General features: G+C 36.6%; 1 protein-coding gene across 9 annotated transcripts in view; it reads right to left on the bottom strand.

Annotated features, from left to right (window-relative positions):
• Nucleotides 1-21,883, bottom strand: part of LOC124364793 (eukaryotic translation initiation factor 4E-binding protein Mextli) — a 99,284-nt gene that overhangs the window by 35,912 nt on the left and 41,489 nt on the right. For 6 of the 9 annotated variants that reach the window (XM_046820552.1, XM_046820545.1, XM_046820549.1 and 3 more), the window contains 4 exons: nucleotides 10,119-10,244; nucleotides 4,087-4,147; nucleotides 3,625-3,767; nucleotides 3,340-3,467 (listed from right to left, as the gene is read on the bottom strand). In XM_046820552.1, coding sequence (XP_046676508.1) covers nucleotides 3,340-3,467; nucleotides 3,625-3,767; nucleotides 4,087-4,147; nucleotides 10,119-10,244 — 458 coding nt within the window. Of the gene's footprint in view, nucleotides 1-3,339; nucleotides 3,468-3,624; nucleotides 3,768-4,086; nucleotides 4,148-10,118; nucleotides 10,245-12,802; nucleotides 12,875-21,883 lie in introns of all 9 variants that reach the window. The other 3 variants (XM_046820548.1, XM_046820546.1, XM_046820551.1) reach the window with 3 other exon arrangements.

Below are 21,883 nucleotides of genomic sequence, written 5' to 3'. Positions count from 1 at the left end.
GACTTATTTACCTTCGGTCTCATGAACAGCCCCAGTATGTCACCTCTTGTTCTTTGGTAAACTCTGTCATTCCTGTTTCCACTTTTCTCATAGAAAATTTTTAATACTTTGAATAAAAATAAATATTTTAGTGGTAATATTCTTAGATATTTATAAATAGGTAATGCAGATTCATATCATTTCCTTTTTGCATTTTTTCCTTTTTGCTTAAACTTAAACTGTTCGTAATAGGCAATTATTTAAAAAAAAACCCAAAGCATTTAAGGGCCTTACTCATCTGCCAGTGCATTATGCAGCTCAAAGTAATGCTTGGATGAGTGCAGAACTATTCAAATACTAGTTTTTCAACAGTTTGTACCATCAGTAAAATCTCATTTTGCCAGTTTGGGAAAACCAGAAGATACAAAAGCCGTTCTTTTACTAGACAACTGTAGGGCACATCCCTCTGCCAATGAACTTACTTCTGGTAATATTTCTGTCATGTATCTTCTTCCAAATGTCACGCCTTTAATTCAGCCCATGGATCAAGGCGTTATTCAAAACTTTAAATGCAAGTACAGAGACATTCATACAAGAATTGATTGTTTCCAAGTCCAGTGTTAAGGACTTTCAAGCTAAGTTTAACATAAAAGATGCAACTTTTACTGCAGGTTTGTTATGGAATGATGCTCAGAATGAAACAGTTAAAATATCGTAGAAACAACTCTGGCCTGGTGTTATGAACAATGACAATGTTCCTAATGAGAATGGTCCTATTGAAGATGATGAAGATGTAGGCCTACAAATTAATCTGGTAGAGATTATAAAAATAAACTAGTGCAATGAGTGAGCTGAGAACTATTCCATTTTTGACCTCGCCAACAATGTCTCTCCAACTTCCTCTATCTTGAGCCACTTCCAGTGTAGCGCCAATCGTTCTTAAATCCTTCTCCACCTGATCTCTCCATCGCATCCTAGGTCTCCATCGCAAGGTGAGGCAAGGTGATGGAATATCACCAATTCTATTCAACTTTGCTCTGGAAGAAGCACTAAAAAAGATAAAGGGGATGTCTGAAGGAGTAAAATTGGGAGATAAGTTCAATATCCTGGCATTTGCAGATGATGTAGCCATTCTAGCTGAGAGAAAGAGGGACTTAAACAGACTAGTAGAAGCCTTTTTAGTTGAGGCTGCAAAAGTAGGATTACAAGTAAACGAAGACAAGACGCACTACTTGAAAATAAGCAGAAGAATGGAACAGGAAGGAGAAAAGCTAGAAGTACTCAACCATGAATTCAAGGCTACAAAGGAATTTAAGTATTTAGGAGTGACGATAACACATGACAATAGAGAAGAAGTTGAAGTCCAATGTAGATTAGCAGCAGCAGATAGAACATACTGGAGCCTTGCAAAACTTCTCAATATCAAACTATTAATGAGGAAAGTTAAATTAAGAATTTACAAAACCATGATCTTGCCAGTTTTGATGTACGGGTCAGAAGTATGGGCACTCACAAAGAAATCCCAAAAAAAGTTAATAACCATTGAAAACAAAATACTAAGAAGAATTTTTGGACCAGTTCAAGAAGGAGACATATGGCGGATCAGGAAGAACAGAGAATTAAGAGAAATATATCAAGATCCCGATGTGATTGCACTGATCAGGAGTAAAAGAATGAGATGGATGGGCCATGTTGCCCGTAGGGGAGAAGATAAAATGATAAAGAAGGTGTGGCGAGGGGAACCAGAGGGAGTGAGGCCATTGGGCAGACCTAGGAAGCAATCAACACGTTTGTAAAATTTGCTGAGTCGAATAAACAATACAGTATGGCCGAAGTTATGAACTTGCATGTAATAAAAAATTATTTTTAAAATAACAATAGTTGTAAGAAGTAAATAGATATTAGATCTTTTTCCCAGCCATATACCAGTGCTGTTGCTAAAAACCACGAATAGTACAGCACTGTACTTTATTTCATACCGTATTCAAATTTATTTCATCATGTACTGTACTTAAAAGATTCATTTTAATAATTTTTCCTGAACTTATATAATGATTATATTGCTTAAATAGCTCATGTTTAAATAATAAATACATACAGTAAAAGTTTTTTGTGCAAACTGTGTTATTTTGTATAAAACTCCTGTATTTTTATAAAGAACCTCCATAGTCCAGAATTTTCTTTAATACGGCAAGTGTCTAGTCCCAAACGTGCCGGATTAAAGAGGTTCTACTGTACTATATAAAATGATGTAACTACAAGGGGTATTCGTAAAGTAAGGGTCGTTTGCTTATAAAATTAAAATATTAGCACATTGGAACACGGTTTTACTTCTATAGTGCCATTTACTCATTCATTGTCAAGCTATAGGAACAACATTTGTTTTGTGTCAGAAGTCAATTGCTTGCCCTTGTATGCAAACAACAATACTCGATCCCACCAGATGTGAAGTGCATTCTGTGATACAATTCTTGTGCGCAAAAGGATCGTCAGCTGCTGAAATTCATCAGGAGTTATGCCTAGTTTATGTACCTACAGTTATGAGTGAAAGAAAGGTTAGACAATAGTGCTGTGATTTAAAGAATGGTGGAGTGGCAGGCCCGGTATACTGACCGATCAAATCGTTTTGCAAGTGGACCAAAACCTGCGATCTGACTGTTAATTGATGATTAATGGCCTGGCTGAATATTTTCCACAACATGAACACACTACTGACTACAATACTCTCACGGAAAACCTCAGATACCACAAATTTTGTACAAGGTGGGTACCGAAAATGCTGACCAACCACCACAAAGAGCAAAACATGTCCAGTGGACGAGAGTTTTTGCACTGTTACCAATAAGATGGAGAGGATTTGTTACTATTACTATTGGATATGATTATTAATAGATATCCTACATCAATACAGAAACAAAACAGCGACCAATGCAGTGGCAACACTCTTCACCAAAGCCAAAAAAGTTAAAGCAAACTCTGTACACAGTATTGGTGGCGACTGTTTTTGGGACATAAAGGGTGTTTTTTTTGTATATTTTAATGGGACATGGGATGACAATTACAGCTGATGTGAACTGTGAATAAAATTATTTATCTAAATAAAGTTACGGCCACTAGTCCTCTCTTAAACTTAGCTTGAGAGTGTTAAGCAACTTCTGAACTAAATATTGCAAATTGTAATAGATGTATTTATGTCTTTTAGTACCTCTTGCAAGAGACAAATAGTAAGAACTTCTTCCATTATCTCTCCTTTCACACACTACATTACTGAATTAAAGCTGCATTACACGGTTTTCTAACCCATACGTCACTCACAATGAAAATTCACAAAAAAGGATTTCAGTAACCTCCGATACTCACATGAACAACTTGGAAATTTGATCCTGTGATCTTGACCGTATCATTACCGATGGTGACTGTGAACTTATATTCCCCGAGGTTTGCATCATTTGTTGAATAGCTGTGCAGCAAGGCTGATCTTCGTGAACCTAGAAACAAACATTACATGATACTTTGAAAAAAAAGTACAATGTGAATGGATATCAATAATAAAACATAATTTAACTAGCAGGAATAACAACAAAAAACAATCTAACACTGAAACTACCTTTGGATCTGTTGTAAAGTAAACAAACAAAAAAATACCAGGTTGTATCAGACGGTTACTCTCATCGGAGGCACTGCTATTAAGGCTAGAACTGGAACCTCCCATACGTTCTCGGTCCACACCCTCTCGGACTGGAGAAGCATTTCGTCGAATCGTATCCTCCATCAGCTGTCTAGCGTGTCTACAAAATTATGGTGATTTTTAATTTCTTTATATCAGTAAACTGAGAAAGAATACACAAACACACTTAGAATTACTTCATTTGAGTTAAGTTACTATAATAATTGATCATAATTAAAGAAGTTTAAAACTGTAACAATTTGATGCAAGAGCTTTTTATGTTTTCACCTCCTAAAATGTTCATGACGTTGACGTTCATGATTGAAAAACATCACTAATAATTGATAGTGTACTACGATTGGACTCCAAATATCAATCATGTTTTACAATTTATGAATAAAGTGATACCATTACATTATAAAGGCTAACTTATAACTTACACTATTTTATCTTCACTCGGTCCGGTTATCTGTACAAGTCGTTCTTTGGCACCTGGATTTACTGGAAAGTTACAAATACAAGTTACATAAATCAGCAATATCACTTCAAAAATCTTAACTAATCCAAAGTAAAAAAAATTATATAAAATTAAACATGTTATTCAACTCAGTGGTAACTTCAACATTTTAAACTTGTAATTAAGTTCAAGCAGACTTTTTAAATAAAATTACCATTACATTTAATATTCTAGGTAAAACAACATTATAAAAACCTACAGACAAGACACTTCATTTTGTAGTTGTTTATTTTGATTTAATTTCCTATATTAAAATCATAATTTTTCCTATTCAATACATGCAGAAGACTGTACAAGATTATAATTGAAACACAGACAACTACTTAGATAATATGTAATAAGTAATTTGAATGGCTGATACAGTAAATACAATAATAAATATATTTATTCAGCTTACTTGACTAGATCAAAATAAATCTTATGTGTTGATATCATTTAGATAATAATTATTAATACAACAATTTAGCCTTTAGTATTATATTTGAATACTGAAATGGATACTGTACACATGGCTTATTTTTTTACCTACAAAGAATATGAATAATAATATTTTTTTAAGTTAAATAATAATTTCAATGCATTTTTTTAAAACCAAAAATATTTTTTATACAACCCTCAAACAGTATGATATAGGCACACCATATCTAGCAGTTTGTTAGCTTTTTTAAAATGTCGTATTAAAAATGTTATTCACTTAATAAATTTTAGTCCCTTTTACCAAACTGTACTTTAAACAAATATTTCATAATAATATAGTTTTATGTATTCATATACAATAATATTATTTACAAAAATATTTAGAAACTTATATTGAAGATCAATTTTGTAGGGAAACTTAATTTAACTGTTAAAACACTTTGTATATAGATCTTTAGTGCAACATTTTTGATAATTTGTTGTGTAAAATTTTCAGGAACATTATTTGTAGCTATTTTTGAATTTTTTTGTTTAACTGTAATAAATACTTATACAATTAAATTGACAAATATTCAAGAAAATATAATACATTGTTTTCATTTGGTTTTGGCAGTTTATAAAATAATTCTTACTTAATGACAATGGCTGATAAATGTTGCACTTCATGAAAAATTAGATTTTTAAAATTATTATAGAAATTTTATTTGTAAACATTTTATACGGATACTAAAAAATGAAACAGTAATAAAACATAGTTCTAAGGCAATATTTGAGATACAAAAGAAGTGTCCAGAAAGGTGTTTGTTAAAACCATAAATAGGACATAATTACAAGAACTAAAAGAAACCAGACTTTAACAGTTGAAAGGCCTTTTTTTGGGCAAAAAAGGACATGCTTTAACAAAAATATCAAAAGTGATGAAGTAACACACGCAAATAGTTGCCCATATCCCTAATATCTGCTTTGTGCCATATATGTGGCAGATGCCTAAATAGATTATTACTAATCCTTTCTATATATGCATGAATCAAGCCGTAGTTAATTATTTATAGAGTAAAGCACCTTTACAGTATTGTATCAGCAAGAGCCCTCTAGCAGAAAGGCCTCTCTAGAGGATTCTAAACTTTCATTTCCACATGCCATTTGCAAGACATTCTAAAATTGTGCCAACTCATCAAAATTTTTAGAGTACAAAAACTATAAAGAGGAAAGACAAAAGCATTTAATATATATTTAAAATGAAATATCTCCCATAATTATACAACCAAAAATACAGACATGTGTTTGAAATTTCTCTTATAGTGTAAAGGTCAAGGTCATTTTATTACAGCAGTCTCTTATATAATCCTAGAGTATGAGAACCAACAAAATAAAAGTATATAAGGATTATGGACAATTTCCATTGTTAGTGTTATAAAAAGTACAACAATCCATGAACTCTTTCATTTCCCTCCTCATTGGGCGTGAAACCAACATACGGTTACCGTGCATTGATGTATTTTATAACACTTATTTATGGAAAATGTCTTTTATTTTTGTATTCTTCCTAATTACTCACCACAGAAAACAAATTTTAAACACAACATAGCAACTTGTCTGTTATTGAACCTTTGTACAATTAACACAATCATACTCACTTTTATCTAATACGTCTCTGATAATTCATAACAGCAGTTAAATATTTATATATAAACAAAGCACTTGATAATTAATCAAACTGGAAACAATGCTGTAGGTATTAAAGCGGTTGGCTTTTCAAAATTAGACAAGGAGTATGGCATAGGATGATTACCAACATAGCGCAAGGATGTAATTCATACATTACATTAAAAAGCAGTGTTTTGAAATTTGGATTAGTAAAAACACCTACCTATATATAAAATGTGTGCACGTTGAAATACATTAAAATAAGCGATCAACTTTTTAATCGTCTGATTTTTTATGAAAACAGAACCTTTCATATATAAATAAAATTAACTGTGGGGTTTTTTCAAGCATCCTTATATTAGGCTTGAGAAAACATTCCTAGTACATGTGCATGAGCTTGTACATTACTTTTATTTATAAAATCAGACCCATATGTACAAATTTAACATGTAGTGGTTTAAATTACTATTAACACTCAACTACACACAAATTGTTTTTCAAGCGGATTAATTATAGTGAAATGATAAAATTACAAATATAATATGAGTCTACAACTCAAATACAACTTTTTGTCAGAAATGTAAGATAACAGATGATACTCAAAATCAATAATTAATAATTGGAAGTCTATTATTATACAGGGTATTCAAACAAAAAATAGTTTGAAACCGGTCGAGAATTGTATTGTTTAGCCATGAGCCATATTTTTGTATTTATTACAAAATTATTTCTAGTAATATTAAAGCCAAGGTTACCAAACTTTGCACACAGGTTATGACAAGTAGAGGAAATAAAAAATGTTATTTGCTTTAATGATGCTCGTTGTAAATTTTTTAAGTAAAATAAAAGAAATAATCAGTATAGTTATAAAAAATTTAACAGATACCAACTATTTTACAATTTTTATTACAATTCCAATGGTACTTTTTTTAACAGAATCTATCGTCCATAAGCAAGAAAGACCACTTTAAAGGTATGCTTGCACAAGCCAAAAGCAAACTATTGGGCCTCACACTAGATGCAAACCTGACCTGGGGACCACACATAAATGAGCTGTGCAAAAAAACTGAACTCTGCTGTCTATGTGGTGAGAAGACTAAAACAGATAAGCTCCACAGATGTAGCTAAGGTAGCATACCACTCACTTCTGGAGACTCACCTTAGGTATGGGATTGCAATATGGGGGGCCACCTCTGTTGCAAATCTAAACAGAGTGCTCATTATTCAGAAAACAGCAATAAGATCGCTAGCTGAACTAGATTGGCAAGCAAGCTGCAGAGAAGCTTTCAAGCAGCTAAAAATTAAAACCGTCATTGCTATCTACATCCAAGAAGTGATACTTCTGGTTGATAAAAATGGTCTTCCCAGAGAAACTAAAACCCATAGCCATAACACCAGAAGCACATCAAGAATCCCTATTCCACGACACAGAACAATGCTTTTTGAAAAGAAACCAACCTACATCGGGACAAAACTGTACAATCTTCTGCCGGATGACATCAGAGCACTAACGGGAGCTGCCCTGGGACACAGACTGGACACCTGGCTAACGGATCAACCCTTGTACTCTATTAAAGAATTCTACACTTGTCGGAGCATAGCCTGACACCATTGTATTGCATTGTATTATAACATTCTATGTAATTGACGCCATTACTTTTCTTGACGAAAATGTAAATAAAGATTTATTGATTGATTGATTGATAAATATGTCAAAACAGCTGATACCTCTCAACTGACAATAATAACGTTTGAATTTTCCTCTTATTTGTCATAACCTTTGAGTAAAGCTTGGTATATGTAACTTAACTAGTTCTAGAGGAAATAATTTTTTTAAATAAATTATACAAAATGGCACCTAGGGGCTAAGCAATACTATTCTTGACCTATGTTTAAAGGACATATTTTATTTGAAATCTTGAGTAATATTAGCCACAGAAGTTTGTGACGTCCTTTTCTGAACTCATTGCATATAATTTTTCAAAAACCTATAAATAATTAAGCCTAGTATTTAAAAATACAAAATGGAAATGAAAGAGCTTGGTTTTCTCATTTTCAATTAATTAAAATAAATCATCAACAAAAAAATGCCAAAATATTTTCATGGATAAAAATTATTTGTGTAAACTGTTGAGTAATCTGTTCAATGTGTGATATTGATTCACTTTTTATCCACATTTTATGGCAAATTTTATTTTATATTTTGAACTTGATCCAGATGAAGTGAAGCATCAATAGATGCATCATTTCAAAGTTACGCAACATTACACATCTGTACTTCACAATTCCGCAACCACGCTCACCTCTCCCTCCTATTCTGCTTCAAATCTAAAAATAGGCTGATAATCACTTATCAGTGTCTCTCTTAATCTTGATGTGTGTTGTGCAATATTGCTTCTTATGCTACACACATACAAATGTGGTACCTTAAATGAAACTGTATCTTCTTTTCATTAATTGGTTAAAGGAAACATTTGGCATGCTTGATCTTTATAAGCACATCAATAAAACACACAAATAAATTAAAATTAAAATGTTTACACAATATTTGTACAATTTTCCATAAATTTAATTACAGTGATGTCAATAAATAAAAGCTGTATATTTTATTAACTAAGAATCTATACATAAACAGCAATTTGTTTTAATATACAAACATGTTTAATAATGCGCTACAATGAAATTATTGCGCTACAAATAAGCCATCTCATCATTATTTTTCAATAAAAATATCGTCTCTCTACATTTGTGCAGTTAGTTGCAATAAATTTACCCACAAACCCCTGATTTTTTAACGTTTTGGTGGACACTGTCTATAAGCGGCAAGATAGGTTCAAACTTTTTGCATCAAAATAATCAGTGAAGAAATACCTTAAAATGAAGTATAACTCAACATACCTTTACATTTTAAAATTTTCCAAAAACACCCCTACCCCCCCAAAACTACTCTTTTGGGGAGTTTTAGAGATTTCAAAATAATTTCACAAATTCTTTGGGGTGGAAATAGGGGGCTGTAAGTTGTTACGAATAATGTACCTCGTTTGGTTTGGCCGCTATACGTACTGTACGGGTGGTTTGCCTCACCCTGTATAAAAAAGCCTTTCCAATACAACTCTTGAGTTTTAATTATTTTTTTACGTGGTTAACAAAATATAAATGTAAATATCTAATAACTGAATCACTTTATTTTTGAGGTGAGATGGTTGAAGTGGTGTACTATCTAATGACACTTCTACACTGTTACATTACTAGATAAACTGACCCAAAACTTTTGACTCTACTCCTTCTTTCTATACAGTAAAACCTCGGTTAACTGAAATAAAAGGGTGATCCATTTTGGATAGTCAATTTTTCGGTTAACCCAATTAGTACATCTAAAAGTAATGCATTAGAATAATAGTGTGTGTAGGGGAAAAGAATTATGTACAAACGATTTCTGTAATTCATACTTTGGGAATGGTGATAGGAGTGGGGATGACTAATAGCAGCAGTGTGAGTTGAATTCCGTGACAGCGGGCACTGGCGTGTCGTAGCGCAGCGGCAATTGATGACGGAGGGTTAATCATGTCAAGGACATCACTACATTTAAAGCCAAAAAACTTCTTCTGGTTCTTGTGATTTACAATTTTGTGATTGAATTAAGAATAGCCAACACAAGCTCCATCTTCAACATGTTATTCACCCATTTCATTAAGCGATGTGTCACGTACCCACACTCATCTTCCCAAAAATGGAGGATTGGCACCAGCGTTTTGCTGTTGAATATAAACTAATTTGCTCAGTTATTTATATACATTACCATTCACGAAACAGTTTCGATTGACCCGAGTTTTATTAACCGGGGTTTTACTGTACATAGGATGTTCAGAGTTGGAGTATTGCAGGTGTTACCTAGGCAAGCGGAGCGTGGGATCCAGACAGGAGGGTAGTAGGGGCGGAAGAAGTGGGGGGGGTAAAGGTAACGTGCGGTATTCCACGAGACTGGACACTTTATAATTGGTGGTCTGATGAACTCTGCTAACATATTTATGAAACATTATTAAAACAACATGTTACCTTCATCCTTACAATCAAAACTGCATAATCAAACTACATTTGTTAATGAATTATTACGACTATACTACAGTTAGATGATTTTGATACACTTAATTAAGTCTTTTTTATTACGGATTTCCTTAAGTAACTGTGAATGCATTCCAGATGTAAAAAAAGAACTCAGTTGCAGTATGTTGGATCTTTATAAATAGTAAACTGACTAAATTCCTTCAGTCAGAAGACAATAACTGAGCACACTTACAACAATTTGTTAAAACTACATTAGTAGATCTATAATTGTCCAAAGTTAACAACGTAACTCAGTCTCCTACTCTAATCCTAGATGGGCAAGCAAACTCTTAAGTTTAGGTTCTATTGAGCTTTGAAATTTTACCTCAATAATACTCGTACTGTACAAATTGTTTATTACTTCATAGTAAAAATAACCTGAGGTTATCTATGCCCCTAAGAGTAACAGTGTCCACATACTGAACTCTTAAAACAACTTTTTGTACTTGAAGCTCTACTGGACATAAACACACAATCAAAAACACTAACCAAAAATATTAATTTTATTTTAACGAAGATGCTTGATGAATTAAAAGGCTTAGACCTATTGGCAGGGTAATGGCCCAATAAAAATAGAAGCCGTGTGGATATTTAACACTGAATGGATATAGATCACTACACAGCTCCCTTGTTTACCTCTATGGACAATCAGATCCTAATGTTGGTTACTATGTAGCAGTATGAACATCAGTGGATGGAGCTTTCTCCTGAATTGGTGATGTAATATTTCACAAGCAACAACTTTTATCTTCTGTTCTATGTAATCAATTTTATTTCGTTGAAATTGTTTTCAAAATTTTAACAGTAGGTAGCGATTGAACTACAGTCAGCTGTGCAGTCACTGAGCCATAGAGTTATGGATCTTCAGGCACATCTCTGTGAGCGGAGAAGGCTTCTCTTACAGCTTTCTTACTTGTTACAAATGGAGCTTAATGGAGCCTTAAGTTCAGCACAACAAAAAGTTTAATGGAAGCATCGGTTCAACTTGTCAAAAGCTAATCATTTAAAAAATGCATAACAATGATAACAGATTTAATGACCAACATAACAATGATAACAGATTTAATGGTCAACATCCTTTTGTAACATGTTACTTATTATCACAATTCTTTGTTTCTGAGTATTTATACTTAATACAGACCACCGGATATTTAGATTCAGATCTTTTTTTGTTCTCTTAGGAAAAGAAGCTTATAAATTGCACCTAGTCCTATAAGGACCTTAGCGCTGCTTCCAGAGTGACAGGATATTCTGAATGAGTTGAGGGTAGGGGCTGCCTCTTATCAAGGTCCATTAGGAAAAATTTAGGGCACTAATCTCGTCATGTACCCTCGAAAGAAGGGAAGCTCAGGTTTGGACCAGCCTCTCAAAGCAGGCAGGGGAATGGCAGAACTTATTTTGAGGCTAGCAAGAACCTTTGACACTTAGTGAACAAATCCCACCAACTCCAACCGTCATCTCCCTCAATAGACTAGACCTATCGAATTACCCTTGCACCCCAGAATCTCGACATTTGCGGTTAGTGATGTGCCGCTTCTGGACATCCATAAGGTGACAATTCGGTTTTTACTGTGTCCAGTGGTAGGTTCAATTGGAAGGTATAAACCAGCCAGAAGTGATCCCTGCTGGTTTAGATTCAGGTTATATCATGTACAGTACTACTAGGATAATTTAGTTTATGGAAGAAATACATAACAAATGAATCTAATCTAACAGTTAATCGTTTGCCCTAAAAATTGTGCTTATATTATACATACTTTTAAGCATTAGTTTATATAAAATAAAAAGTACCACACAGATTTGTCAAATTTATTATTTTCCGGTACAATTTTTACATTCTACACGAATCTGCCAACAAAATCTACAATCAAAACACTCAAAACTGTATTACTTCTAAGATGACATAATCGATTACATATTATGTTTCTACAGTTAAAACAGAGTTATGGTGAATTAGTTGCAAAGTTTACAGGAAAGTTAATAAACTATTGTAACTAGGCAGGGAAATAATAAGCACTAAAAAAGTGAAAATGTATACCTCGTCTTAAAGACATCAAAGAAAAACTGTAGACACTATCGTCATTTTTTAAATAACTTTATAAACTAATATAAGTTGACATAGTGTTTTAATGTATTGCAGTTTTTTTTTTACAATGAGACAAACATTTAACATAAGATTAGCTGAAGAAAACGAATCCATACAAATGTTTTCCTCACACTGTATTTCTTCCAATATGTAATCGTCTCTCACTAGATGAAAAGATGCATGTTGAGAAAGCTGTTTAATTCAAGTGGAATCATGTGTTAAGCTGCTTTAAGGTTTCATCAGTCTTTTATTCGTACAGATAACAATACAGCTGGTAGTGTTATAATGAAGAATGCCTGCACACTATAGACATGCGATGCGGGTCACATCGTTATTAAGCTGTGCCACAAACACAAGTGAGGTTAGGTCAGCAAGCAACGTTTACCTCGCTGAAATGATATGATGGTCTCGCTGAGTTCTTCTATCATATGAACTCGTCGTCCTTTGATGCCCATCACTAAACACACAACCACTCCTCAAACTGACTTTCCAGTTACAGGCTACCAAAATAAAAAGTAATTTCCCCTCTGTTCTAAAATGTTGCAAACACTATTTATTGGTCTAACTAAAAGCAATTATGACAGTTTACTGTTAAATACGCAGGTCATCCTTAAAGTAATAAACTTTTCGTCCTGAATTGTCTCAAGTTTACCCTTTCCCATTGACATTTCATCTACTTCAGTTTAACAAAAACAGTAGACTATGAGTAACATTTATTAATCAATTGTCAACAAAAAAAACTCCTTTTTTGTGCCTTAAACACGTTCACGACGATGTGTACCCCATCGGGTACATGCAATCTTACACAACTGCCTTTGTGTACCCAGTAGGTATTATTGCAAATAATAATTTTCTGCAGTTATTATTTGAATTCTTATTAAAATTTTGATGGCATATAAAAACGTTTGGAAATAAGCTGTCAAAGTGAACGTGTTAAAGTACAATGAAGTTATTGCTGATTGTTCCAAATAAGAGGTATGATTCGTGTTAATATGTTTTTAGTGCAAAAATTTATATAAATCTAAATTTATCTAGAGATCATTGATAAAATGAACAAAACTTCAGGTTAAACACTTAACGTTGACTCGCCAGAGCTGTGAAGGACATCAGAGGTAAAACATTCTACATGAGGGACAGTACTGTGGATACCAGCAGCTTCCTATCCACTTATATAATATCTTTATTTTCTTTTTTCCTGTTTTACATTTGTGTTATTGGTGATGACGTAAAAACAGGAAAAGATTAGTGGAAGATGAATACCAAAAATTAAAGTAACATAAATAGTTTTTATTAGTCCTTCTTTTTAAATGAAGGGAAATCTATCAGTAAATTGTCAACTGGCAAACGGATTGAGCTTCCTTTAAATGTCCATGTGAATTTGTCAGCCACCGCTGAACATTGAACCCTCAGTTTTCATTATAAACATTAATCATTGATTGCATCAATCATTCTTATCAGAAATTACAATAATTTTTTCACTGTAGCGGCATTTATGTTATATGTGCTACATACACATAATAAATGTCACACACCTCAGCAATGCATTGTAAAGTTTGTTCAATTAATTTTGTTTACATCAAAACGGTCGTTTTACCCGTGGGGGACTGGCATCCTCATTGGCATCAGCCACTGTCCCAGATGGGATCGTGGGTGATGTACCATCCTCGTCTTGTGCTGCAACTTCTAAGGGAGTGGCAGGGCAAGGGGAGGAAGCCACCTTCCCTTGTCACTATTCCAGTGACAAGGGTAGAAAACCTTTTCCCCCTCTTGGTTTGGCCCTGAAATTGAGAGTAGTTACCTATCCCTTCCCTTCCTGATGGTCCCACCCCTACTTTACCAACAACCCCGGACTAAGGTGTTATGCGACCCGTGCTGAGAGTCTCGTGGCACTGGGGGTATATTCAGTGTCTACAACGGAGCCTTCTGGGAACCAGGGGACACCCAGTCGTAATTACCCTTATCTTCCTAATCGGGTCACTGGGAAGATGGACTGCAAATACTCGGTTCTCGTGGGATCAGAATGAAGAATGAAAAACTAAACAAAAACAAAAGTGAAACTCAAGAGGTAAGCGAAACTCAACCAGAAGAGCTACCGATTGAGCAACTAAGAGTGGCTGAGATGACCCCAATGGAGAAAGACAGACTTCTCTTGTCAGAAGGCGAAGTTCGGCCGGAAGAGCCAAAAAAGAAGCGGCTCTCGAGAGGCGAACTACGAAAGCGGAGGATAGAAGAGGCTATCGCTAGAGGTGAGCCGATAATCCCCCGTAAAGAAAGGCAGAAGAGGTGGGAAGAGAAAAACCGAGCTCTGATGAAACCACACAACGAAGCCGGTTCCTCAAAAGGGAACTTGGTTGTTGTTGGGGCCTCAGAGCAAGGGAAAACTCATTCCGTACCAGCCCAAAAACAACAAACCCCAAGCTATGCAGGTGTGAAGAGGCTGCGATCGCAGCTGACACCTGAAGAACAAGCAAAGGGAGGGGAGAAAAGAAGGAAGAGGCATGATGGAGGTGTCACTAAGAAGACACCCGAAACATATGCCGAAAGGATCTCTGTGGAGAAGCTGGCTATTGTCCGGCTTGAACACCCAGAAGAGAAGCTATCGACGGAAGAAGCCAACAACCTGAAGAAAGTGCTGGGCAAACGCGCCTTTAAGGGCAAAAACGTTAGGATGTCCAGCTGTCATGTTGAAGGTGGAGCGATAGTGGTCGGCTGTGTTAACACAGAAACAAAGGTGTGGCTGGAGAAGCAGGTCCAGGAGCTGAGTCCTTTCGAAGGAGTTCAGCTGAAAATGGGCCCAGCTAAAAGCCTGGTAAGGATGTTCAAAGTATCCACTTTTATCCCTAAGGACATCGAGGTGGACAGCAAGCAAGAGCTGTTCGAAGCCCTCAAAAACCAGAATGACCTTGACACGGATCAATGGACTGTTGTTGGAGGGAAATCTAGTACCAACGGCGAATTCATGGTCCTTCATGTGGACGAAGACTCCCTGAAGAAGCTGAAGACTCTGGCGATGCACCCATTTTTGGGTAGCGACAGGATCACCTTCAAGCTGCAGGGAGGTAACGATCAATAGTGGATGACAGCGGTGCTCCAGATAAACTTACACCCCAGCAGAGCAGCTACGGCAACACTTTGCCAGAAGATCCTGGCTGACGACATAGGCGTGGTCCTGATCCAAGAACCATGGACCGTTGGCAGCCGTGTGATGGGGATGAGCACCGCTAAAGGTAATTTGATATATGATTCTGGCAGTAACAACCCTAGAGCATGTATATGTCAGTAACAAAATCAAATCACTAAAAATGGCACAAATGTGTTCTAGAGACACATCCGTGACAGAGGTTCACTTGCAGACAGGTGATAGCAACATCAGAATCCTGTTTGCATCGGTTTACCTCCCATACGATTCTCCAGAACCACCGCCAACTGCGGAGATGAGGCCGATTGTGGAGTTCGGAACCCTTACGCGGAGGCACCTGATTGTCGGTTGTGACGCGAATCCCCACCACACCGCTTGGGGGAGCAGCAACATCAACAATCGGGGTGAGTGCCTCTTGAATTTCATAGTAGAATCTAACTTAGTTATTATGAATCAAGGCCGTAAACCAACTTTTGTACAAAGAAGAGGTACAGGGGTAAGAGAAGAGGTCTTAGATATAACTCTGACTAGCAACTATATTGCAACTAAAGTTTTAAACTGGAGTGTGCTAGATGAAGCATCTGCTTCAGATCATAAGTATCCTTTGACATGAGGTCGTATAAAATAAAGGAGACCTATAGAAACCCAAAGAAAACAGATTGGGTAGCTTTCAATGCAGAGCTAAAAAGCAATCTAGTAAGGGAAAATGGGTATCAGGGGCAAGGGGTCGAGGACATGGCGAACTCTTTGCAAAACGCCATGATAGTATCGTACCACAAAGCCTGCCCCGTGATTGAGAAAAACTCAAAGAAAAAAGCATGTTGGTGGAACCAGGGGCTGGAAACTTTGAGGAAAAACCTTCGCAGAGCATATAATACATGCAAACGTGCAGGGAACTGGGATAGGTACTCTGCTGCCCTAACAGAGTACAATAAAGAGGTGAGAAGAGCTAAGAGAAACTCATGGAGAGAATTCTGTCAGAGTATTGATAAGGCTCCTGACTGCGCAAAACTCCAAAAAGTCCTAGCTCGAAGCCCCACAAATGTGGTGGATACTATAGGGAAGATGGGACTCACACCAAGGATCCTGAGGAGACTCTTCAGTGTTTACTGAATACACACTTCCCAGGATCGTTTCAAACCAGTGAAACAGTTGTTAGTGAATGGCGGCGAGAACCTAGAGATAGCTCGTCTAAGGAGGACTGGAACTGTGCAAAGACTGTTATCAACTATTTAGGGATAAAACAGGCCCTGGAGTCTTTTAAGCCGTTCAAATCACCAGGTACCGATGGCATTTTTCCCGCTTTACTGCAGGAGAGTGGGGACTTGGTGATACCTCTGCTCCTACGACTGTTTCGAACTAGTCTAGTGACAGGAGTCATACCCTCATCTTGGAGGACCTCTAGGGTTATATTTATCCCGAAGCCAGGCAAACCCTCCTATGAGGTTGCAAAGGCTTATAGACCAATAAGCCTAACATCCTTCTTCGTCAAGACCATGGAGAAGGTTCTGGATAGGCATTTAAGGGACACAGTCCTCATCAATCGTCCCTTACATCCAAATCAACATGCCTATCAAAAAGGTAAATCTTGTGAAACAGCCCTACACTGTCTGGTTGGCAAGATTGAGCAAGCTATTGAACAAAAGGAAATAGCTTTAGCAGTGTCCCTGGATATAGAAGGAGCTTTTGATAATACGAGTACTCACTCTATAGTGTCTAAGCTTACATCCAGGGGTACGGAGAAAACTGTTGTTAGGTGGATAAGTAACATGCTTAAGAGCAGAAGAGCACAGGCATCTCTGTGCGCAGTCACAAGAGAAGTCAAAACACAGCGAGGATGTCCACAAGGAGGTGTATTATCACCAAGCCTGTGGAACATAGTTGTGGATGACTTACTCTGGACTCTGAATGAACAGGGTATGTATGCTCAAGGCTATGCAGATGATGTTGTCATACTCATAAGAGGCAAGCATATGGTTACGTGTCTGGAAATGATGCAGAGAGCACTGGCCATTGTGGAGCGATGGTGTGACGAAGAAGGACTTTCAGTAAATCCTTCGAAGACCGTCATGATACCATTTACAAGAAGAAGGAAACTGGAAATCACACAGCCAGTCCTATGTGGGGGCCAGATACAGTTAAGCAGGGAGTTCAAATATCTAGGTGTCAAACTGGATGATAAACTCACCTGGAATTGTCATCTGGAATACATAATCAGACGATCTCAGACTACATTGATGATGGTGAGACGTGCGGTAGGATGCACATGGGGGCTTAGACCCGACATGTCACATTGGCTGTACACCAGAGTCATTGGGCCAATGATGGTGTATGGCTCAGTGGTATGGTGGCCAAAAGTCCAACAGGTGACTGCCGCAAAAAACCTGTCAAAGGTACAGCGGTTGGCATGCTTGGGGACAACGGGTGCCATGAGAGGAACACCAACCGCTGCTATGGAAATAGTGCTAAACCTCCCACTCCTAGACATATTCGTCATAGGAGAGGCTAGGATGGCTGCCTACAGACTGAAGTGCAATGGGAACTGGCATCATCACCATGCTAGTAAGCACTCCAAGATCGTTGACATTCTCAAACTGGATATTCTAGAAATGATGTCTGACAGAATGGCAAAGGTTATGGACTGGGGAAAACCATTTCAAGTCAACATTGTTGAAAGGAAGGAATGGTCAAAAGGTGAGCCTGACTACATGAAGAAGGCTGTAACCTGGTACACGGACGGGTCAAAGACTCTGAAGGGTACTGGGGCAGGGGTCTGGAGAGCCAGACCGAGGGTTAACTTAAGCTTTAGCCTAGGTAAACTGGCAACTGTCTTTCAGGCTGAAGTTACAGCCCTTGCAGAATGTGCAAGAGTTAATGTGGAAAGGGGCTACAAAGGCAAAAACATCTACATTAACTCGGACAGCAGGGCTGCTCTGCAGGCCTTGGCCAACCACGACTGTAATTCGAAGACAGTCTGGGAATGCCATAAGGTCTTGAAATTTCTGGCGAAAACCAATAAAGTTATTCTAACTTGGGTGCCTGGACATAGAGGAATCACAGGAAATGAAGGGGCAGACAGTTGCGCTAACTTGGGAGCCAACTGTCTTCTTACCGGTCCTGAACCAACGTGTGGGGTCTCATATAACTTAGCACGTAGATCAGTTACCAAGTGGATGGCTAACAAACACCTACTACATTGGAGAAATACTGAGGGGAATGTACAAGCAAAGCGGATGCTCAAGGGACCATCAAGGAACATTGCAGCAGATGCCCTTAGAATGAGTAGAACGGAGATCAGAAAGGTGACTGGTTTTATTACAGGTCATTGGATATTCCGAAGTCACTTGAACAGAATAGGTATTCCAGTTCAGGAAACACTGTGCAGGAAATGTGGCGAGGCTGACGAAACAGCCAAGCACGTCATATTTGAATGTCCGCCATTACAGAGCAAACGCTCAAGATCCCTAGGTGTTCTTATGCATACGGAAGAGGGGTTGGAACAGGAAAGCATTGTTCAGAAGATCTCATGGTTTTGTAAAGGCCTGGGATTTGATACAACTTAAACCTGGGAGAGGGTGCACAATAAGCCGGATGGCTGAGAGGCAACTACCAGGCCTAGGAAACCTGGCCCTCTGTAACAAAAAAAAAAAAAAAAATAAAAAAAAAAAAAAAAAAAAAAAAAAAAAAAAAAAAAACGGTTGTTTATCTATAACTTATATTTGGCAGGAATCTTGCATGTTTTCCACAAATGAACAGTAAAAAATGTCCTTAGAGAATTGTTAATCACATTGGATTAAAATTAAGACTACAATATCAATTGACAAATTAGGAGTATTGTAGGAGGACTACATGATAAAAATGTAAGGTCAAAACGTTATTTACTTTACGGATGATCCTGGTATTATTCAAATAATGAAAGTGTGTTATGTGTTAATGATTTTGTTCAATTACAAAATCCTAACATAATATAATACTATTTTTGGCCTCTGGTTAAAAAATGTTTAATCTCCTAAATGTTACAGGATGTAGATGTATATTTAAAACTCTTTATTTTAAGTGACAACTTAAAAGTTGTGAAATATTATAAATGGACTAAATTCCAGTTTCAATAAGTGGCAATTATTCCTTGCTGCACTTTGATGGTTAGAAAGTTAGGTCAATTTCTTAATGGCACTATAATTTAACAGCTCAAAATGTATGGTATGTAAACAACATACCTTAACTAACTTTAATAGCTTTGTATCTATCGTTTCACGTCAACTGACTTAATTTGATTACAGACAAAGGTATTGACATAAAAAGTAAAATAAATTTACATGCCTTTCTACATTGTCTCGTGGTCTAACACATGGAGAATGCAGCAAATATATTTTGAAACATTTTAAAACATTGAGATTACTATAAAATTAATGTAAGGGTTAGCCAGTGAAACGGGAAGATTGGAGATGGCCTTGACAGTTGGAATGTTAGTGATGTGGGTAATAGTGGCCGGCTCCTTTCTACCTACGTGTCCTGCCATTTAGTTGAGATGGAGTGTTGGACGGGTGAATATCGCGGATACGCGGTTAAAGCGTATTATATGAATGGTGAGAGTTTGGTGAAAACACGACATTCTTTTCGACTCCATTTCAACATACCGCGCAACAGGCCTGTTCCTTCGGATAACGCAATTCGTTCGTGGATAAACAACCTTGAACAAACTGGATCAACGTCTAAAAAATGAGGTGGGAGTTCGAACCCCTCAAAATATCGCTACTGTTCAACAGGCAATGCTCAGAAGTCCACGCCGATCTGCCAAACAACATGCTCTACGCCTTGGAATAAGTAACACTTCAGTGAGAAGTATTCTTCATCAAGATTTAAATTGTCACCCATACAAAATACAGCTTGTGCAATATCTCAAACCAACTGACCATCAGAAACGATTACAATTTTGTGAGGAAATGGCCAGAAGACTTAAAGAAAATGTTGACCAAGTAAACAACTTGTGGATGAGCGATGAGGCGCATTTCCACCTCTCTGGTTTTGTTAATAAATAAAATTTCAGATTATGGTTGGAGGAAAACCCTGGCGCACTTTATAAAACGCCTCTTCATGCTGAAAAAGTGACGGTTTGGTGCGCAATGTCAGCAAGAGGAATCATAGGCCCATTTTTCTTTGAGGATAGCAATGGAAGTGCTGTGACTGTTAACTCTGTGCGTTACGTTGTAATGATCCAGAACTTTCTTACGCCACAACTCTCCCATTTTCCAGTGAATGAACACACAATGTTCCAACAAGATGGGGCAACAAGCCACACTGCAAGAGTTGCTATGAATGCTTTGTTTCCAGGTGGCGTCATTTCCCGAAACGGGAATATCCCTTGGCCCCCTCGCTCTCCAGATTTGACAGCCTGTGACTTTTTTCTGTGGGGTTACTTAAAAACAAGAGCTTTTTAGAACGATCCATCTAGAACTACCCCTGCCCTAAAAAAACGAATTCGGGATGAAATCGAAGGAATACCAGTCAATATGCTACAAAATGTTATGAGAAACTTCCAGGCCCACCTGCAGCAGTGCATAGATTCCAATGGAGGACATATGACAAGTGTTATATTCGAAAAATAATGTTTTTCACTTACTGTTACAGTAAAGAGCTATCTTTTTTCTTTATATTTATAACCATTAAATGATAAAATTAATTTTCTTAAAGAATTAGTTACTTATTTAAATCTTCCCGTTTCACTGGCTAACCCTGTATATAACAGCAATTTCATTTGATAATATATTGATTATATTCAAATCTGAGAACATATTTTAGTGAAATCCACACTAAACAAAGCCTACCTCATACTCTATTTCTCTAAAATCTAAAAGTAGACATGGAGTAATAGTAATAGTACATAATATTTAAGTAGTAGTAATTGAAAATAAACTCAAATTATAAAAATGAATAAAATACCAACAAAAGCACTGCACAGCATTCAAAATTCATAACGAAAAACAAACTGTATAGTGTTGTCAGCTGCTCACAGAATGTTACGACAAAAAAAATCATGCTACTTCCCAGCGGGAAATAAATATAATTCTTTACCTGTTTCTCAAATACCAGAGTTGGAACAGCTTTGGCAGAAACAATGACGCACAATGTCATCAGAGCAGTGATATTCAAGTGGAAAGAGTTAGCAATAATGTACAAAATGGAGTATGTAAAAGTAAATTTCCTATTTACTCTAGATTTAATAGAAAAATAAATAAATTTTAAATTTACGTAATATGGCCCTGATGTAGAAATTATTCAAACCAGTCATTTTCAGTTAGTGGTACAATAAAGGCTGTTAAAAATATT

Source organism: Homalodisca vitripennis, chromosome 6 (assembly GCF_021130785.1).
Source record: "Homalodisca vitripennis isolate AUS2020 chromosome 6, UT_GWSS_2.1, whole genome shotgun sequence".
Taxonomy (NCBI): domain Eukaryota; kingdom Metazoa; phylum Arthropoda; class Insecta; order Hemiptera; family Cicadellidae; genus Homalodisca; species Homalodisca vitripennis.
Note: the sequence above shows the minus strand (reverse complement) of the source record. Positions and strands in the feature narration are given on the sequence as shown.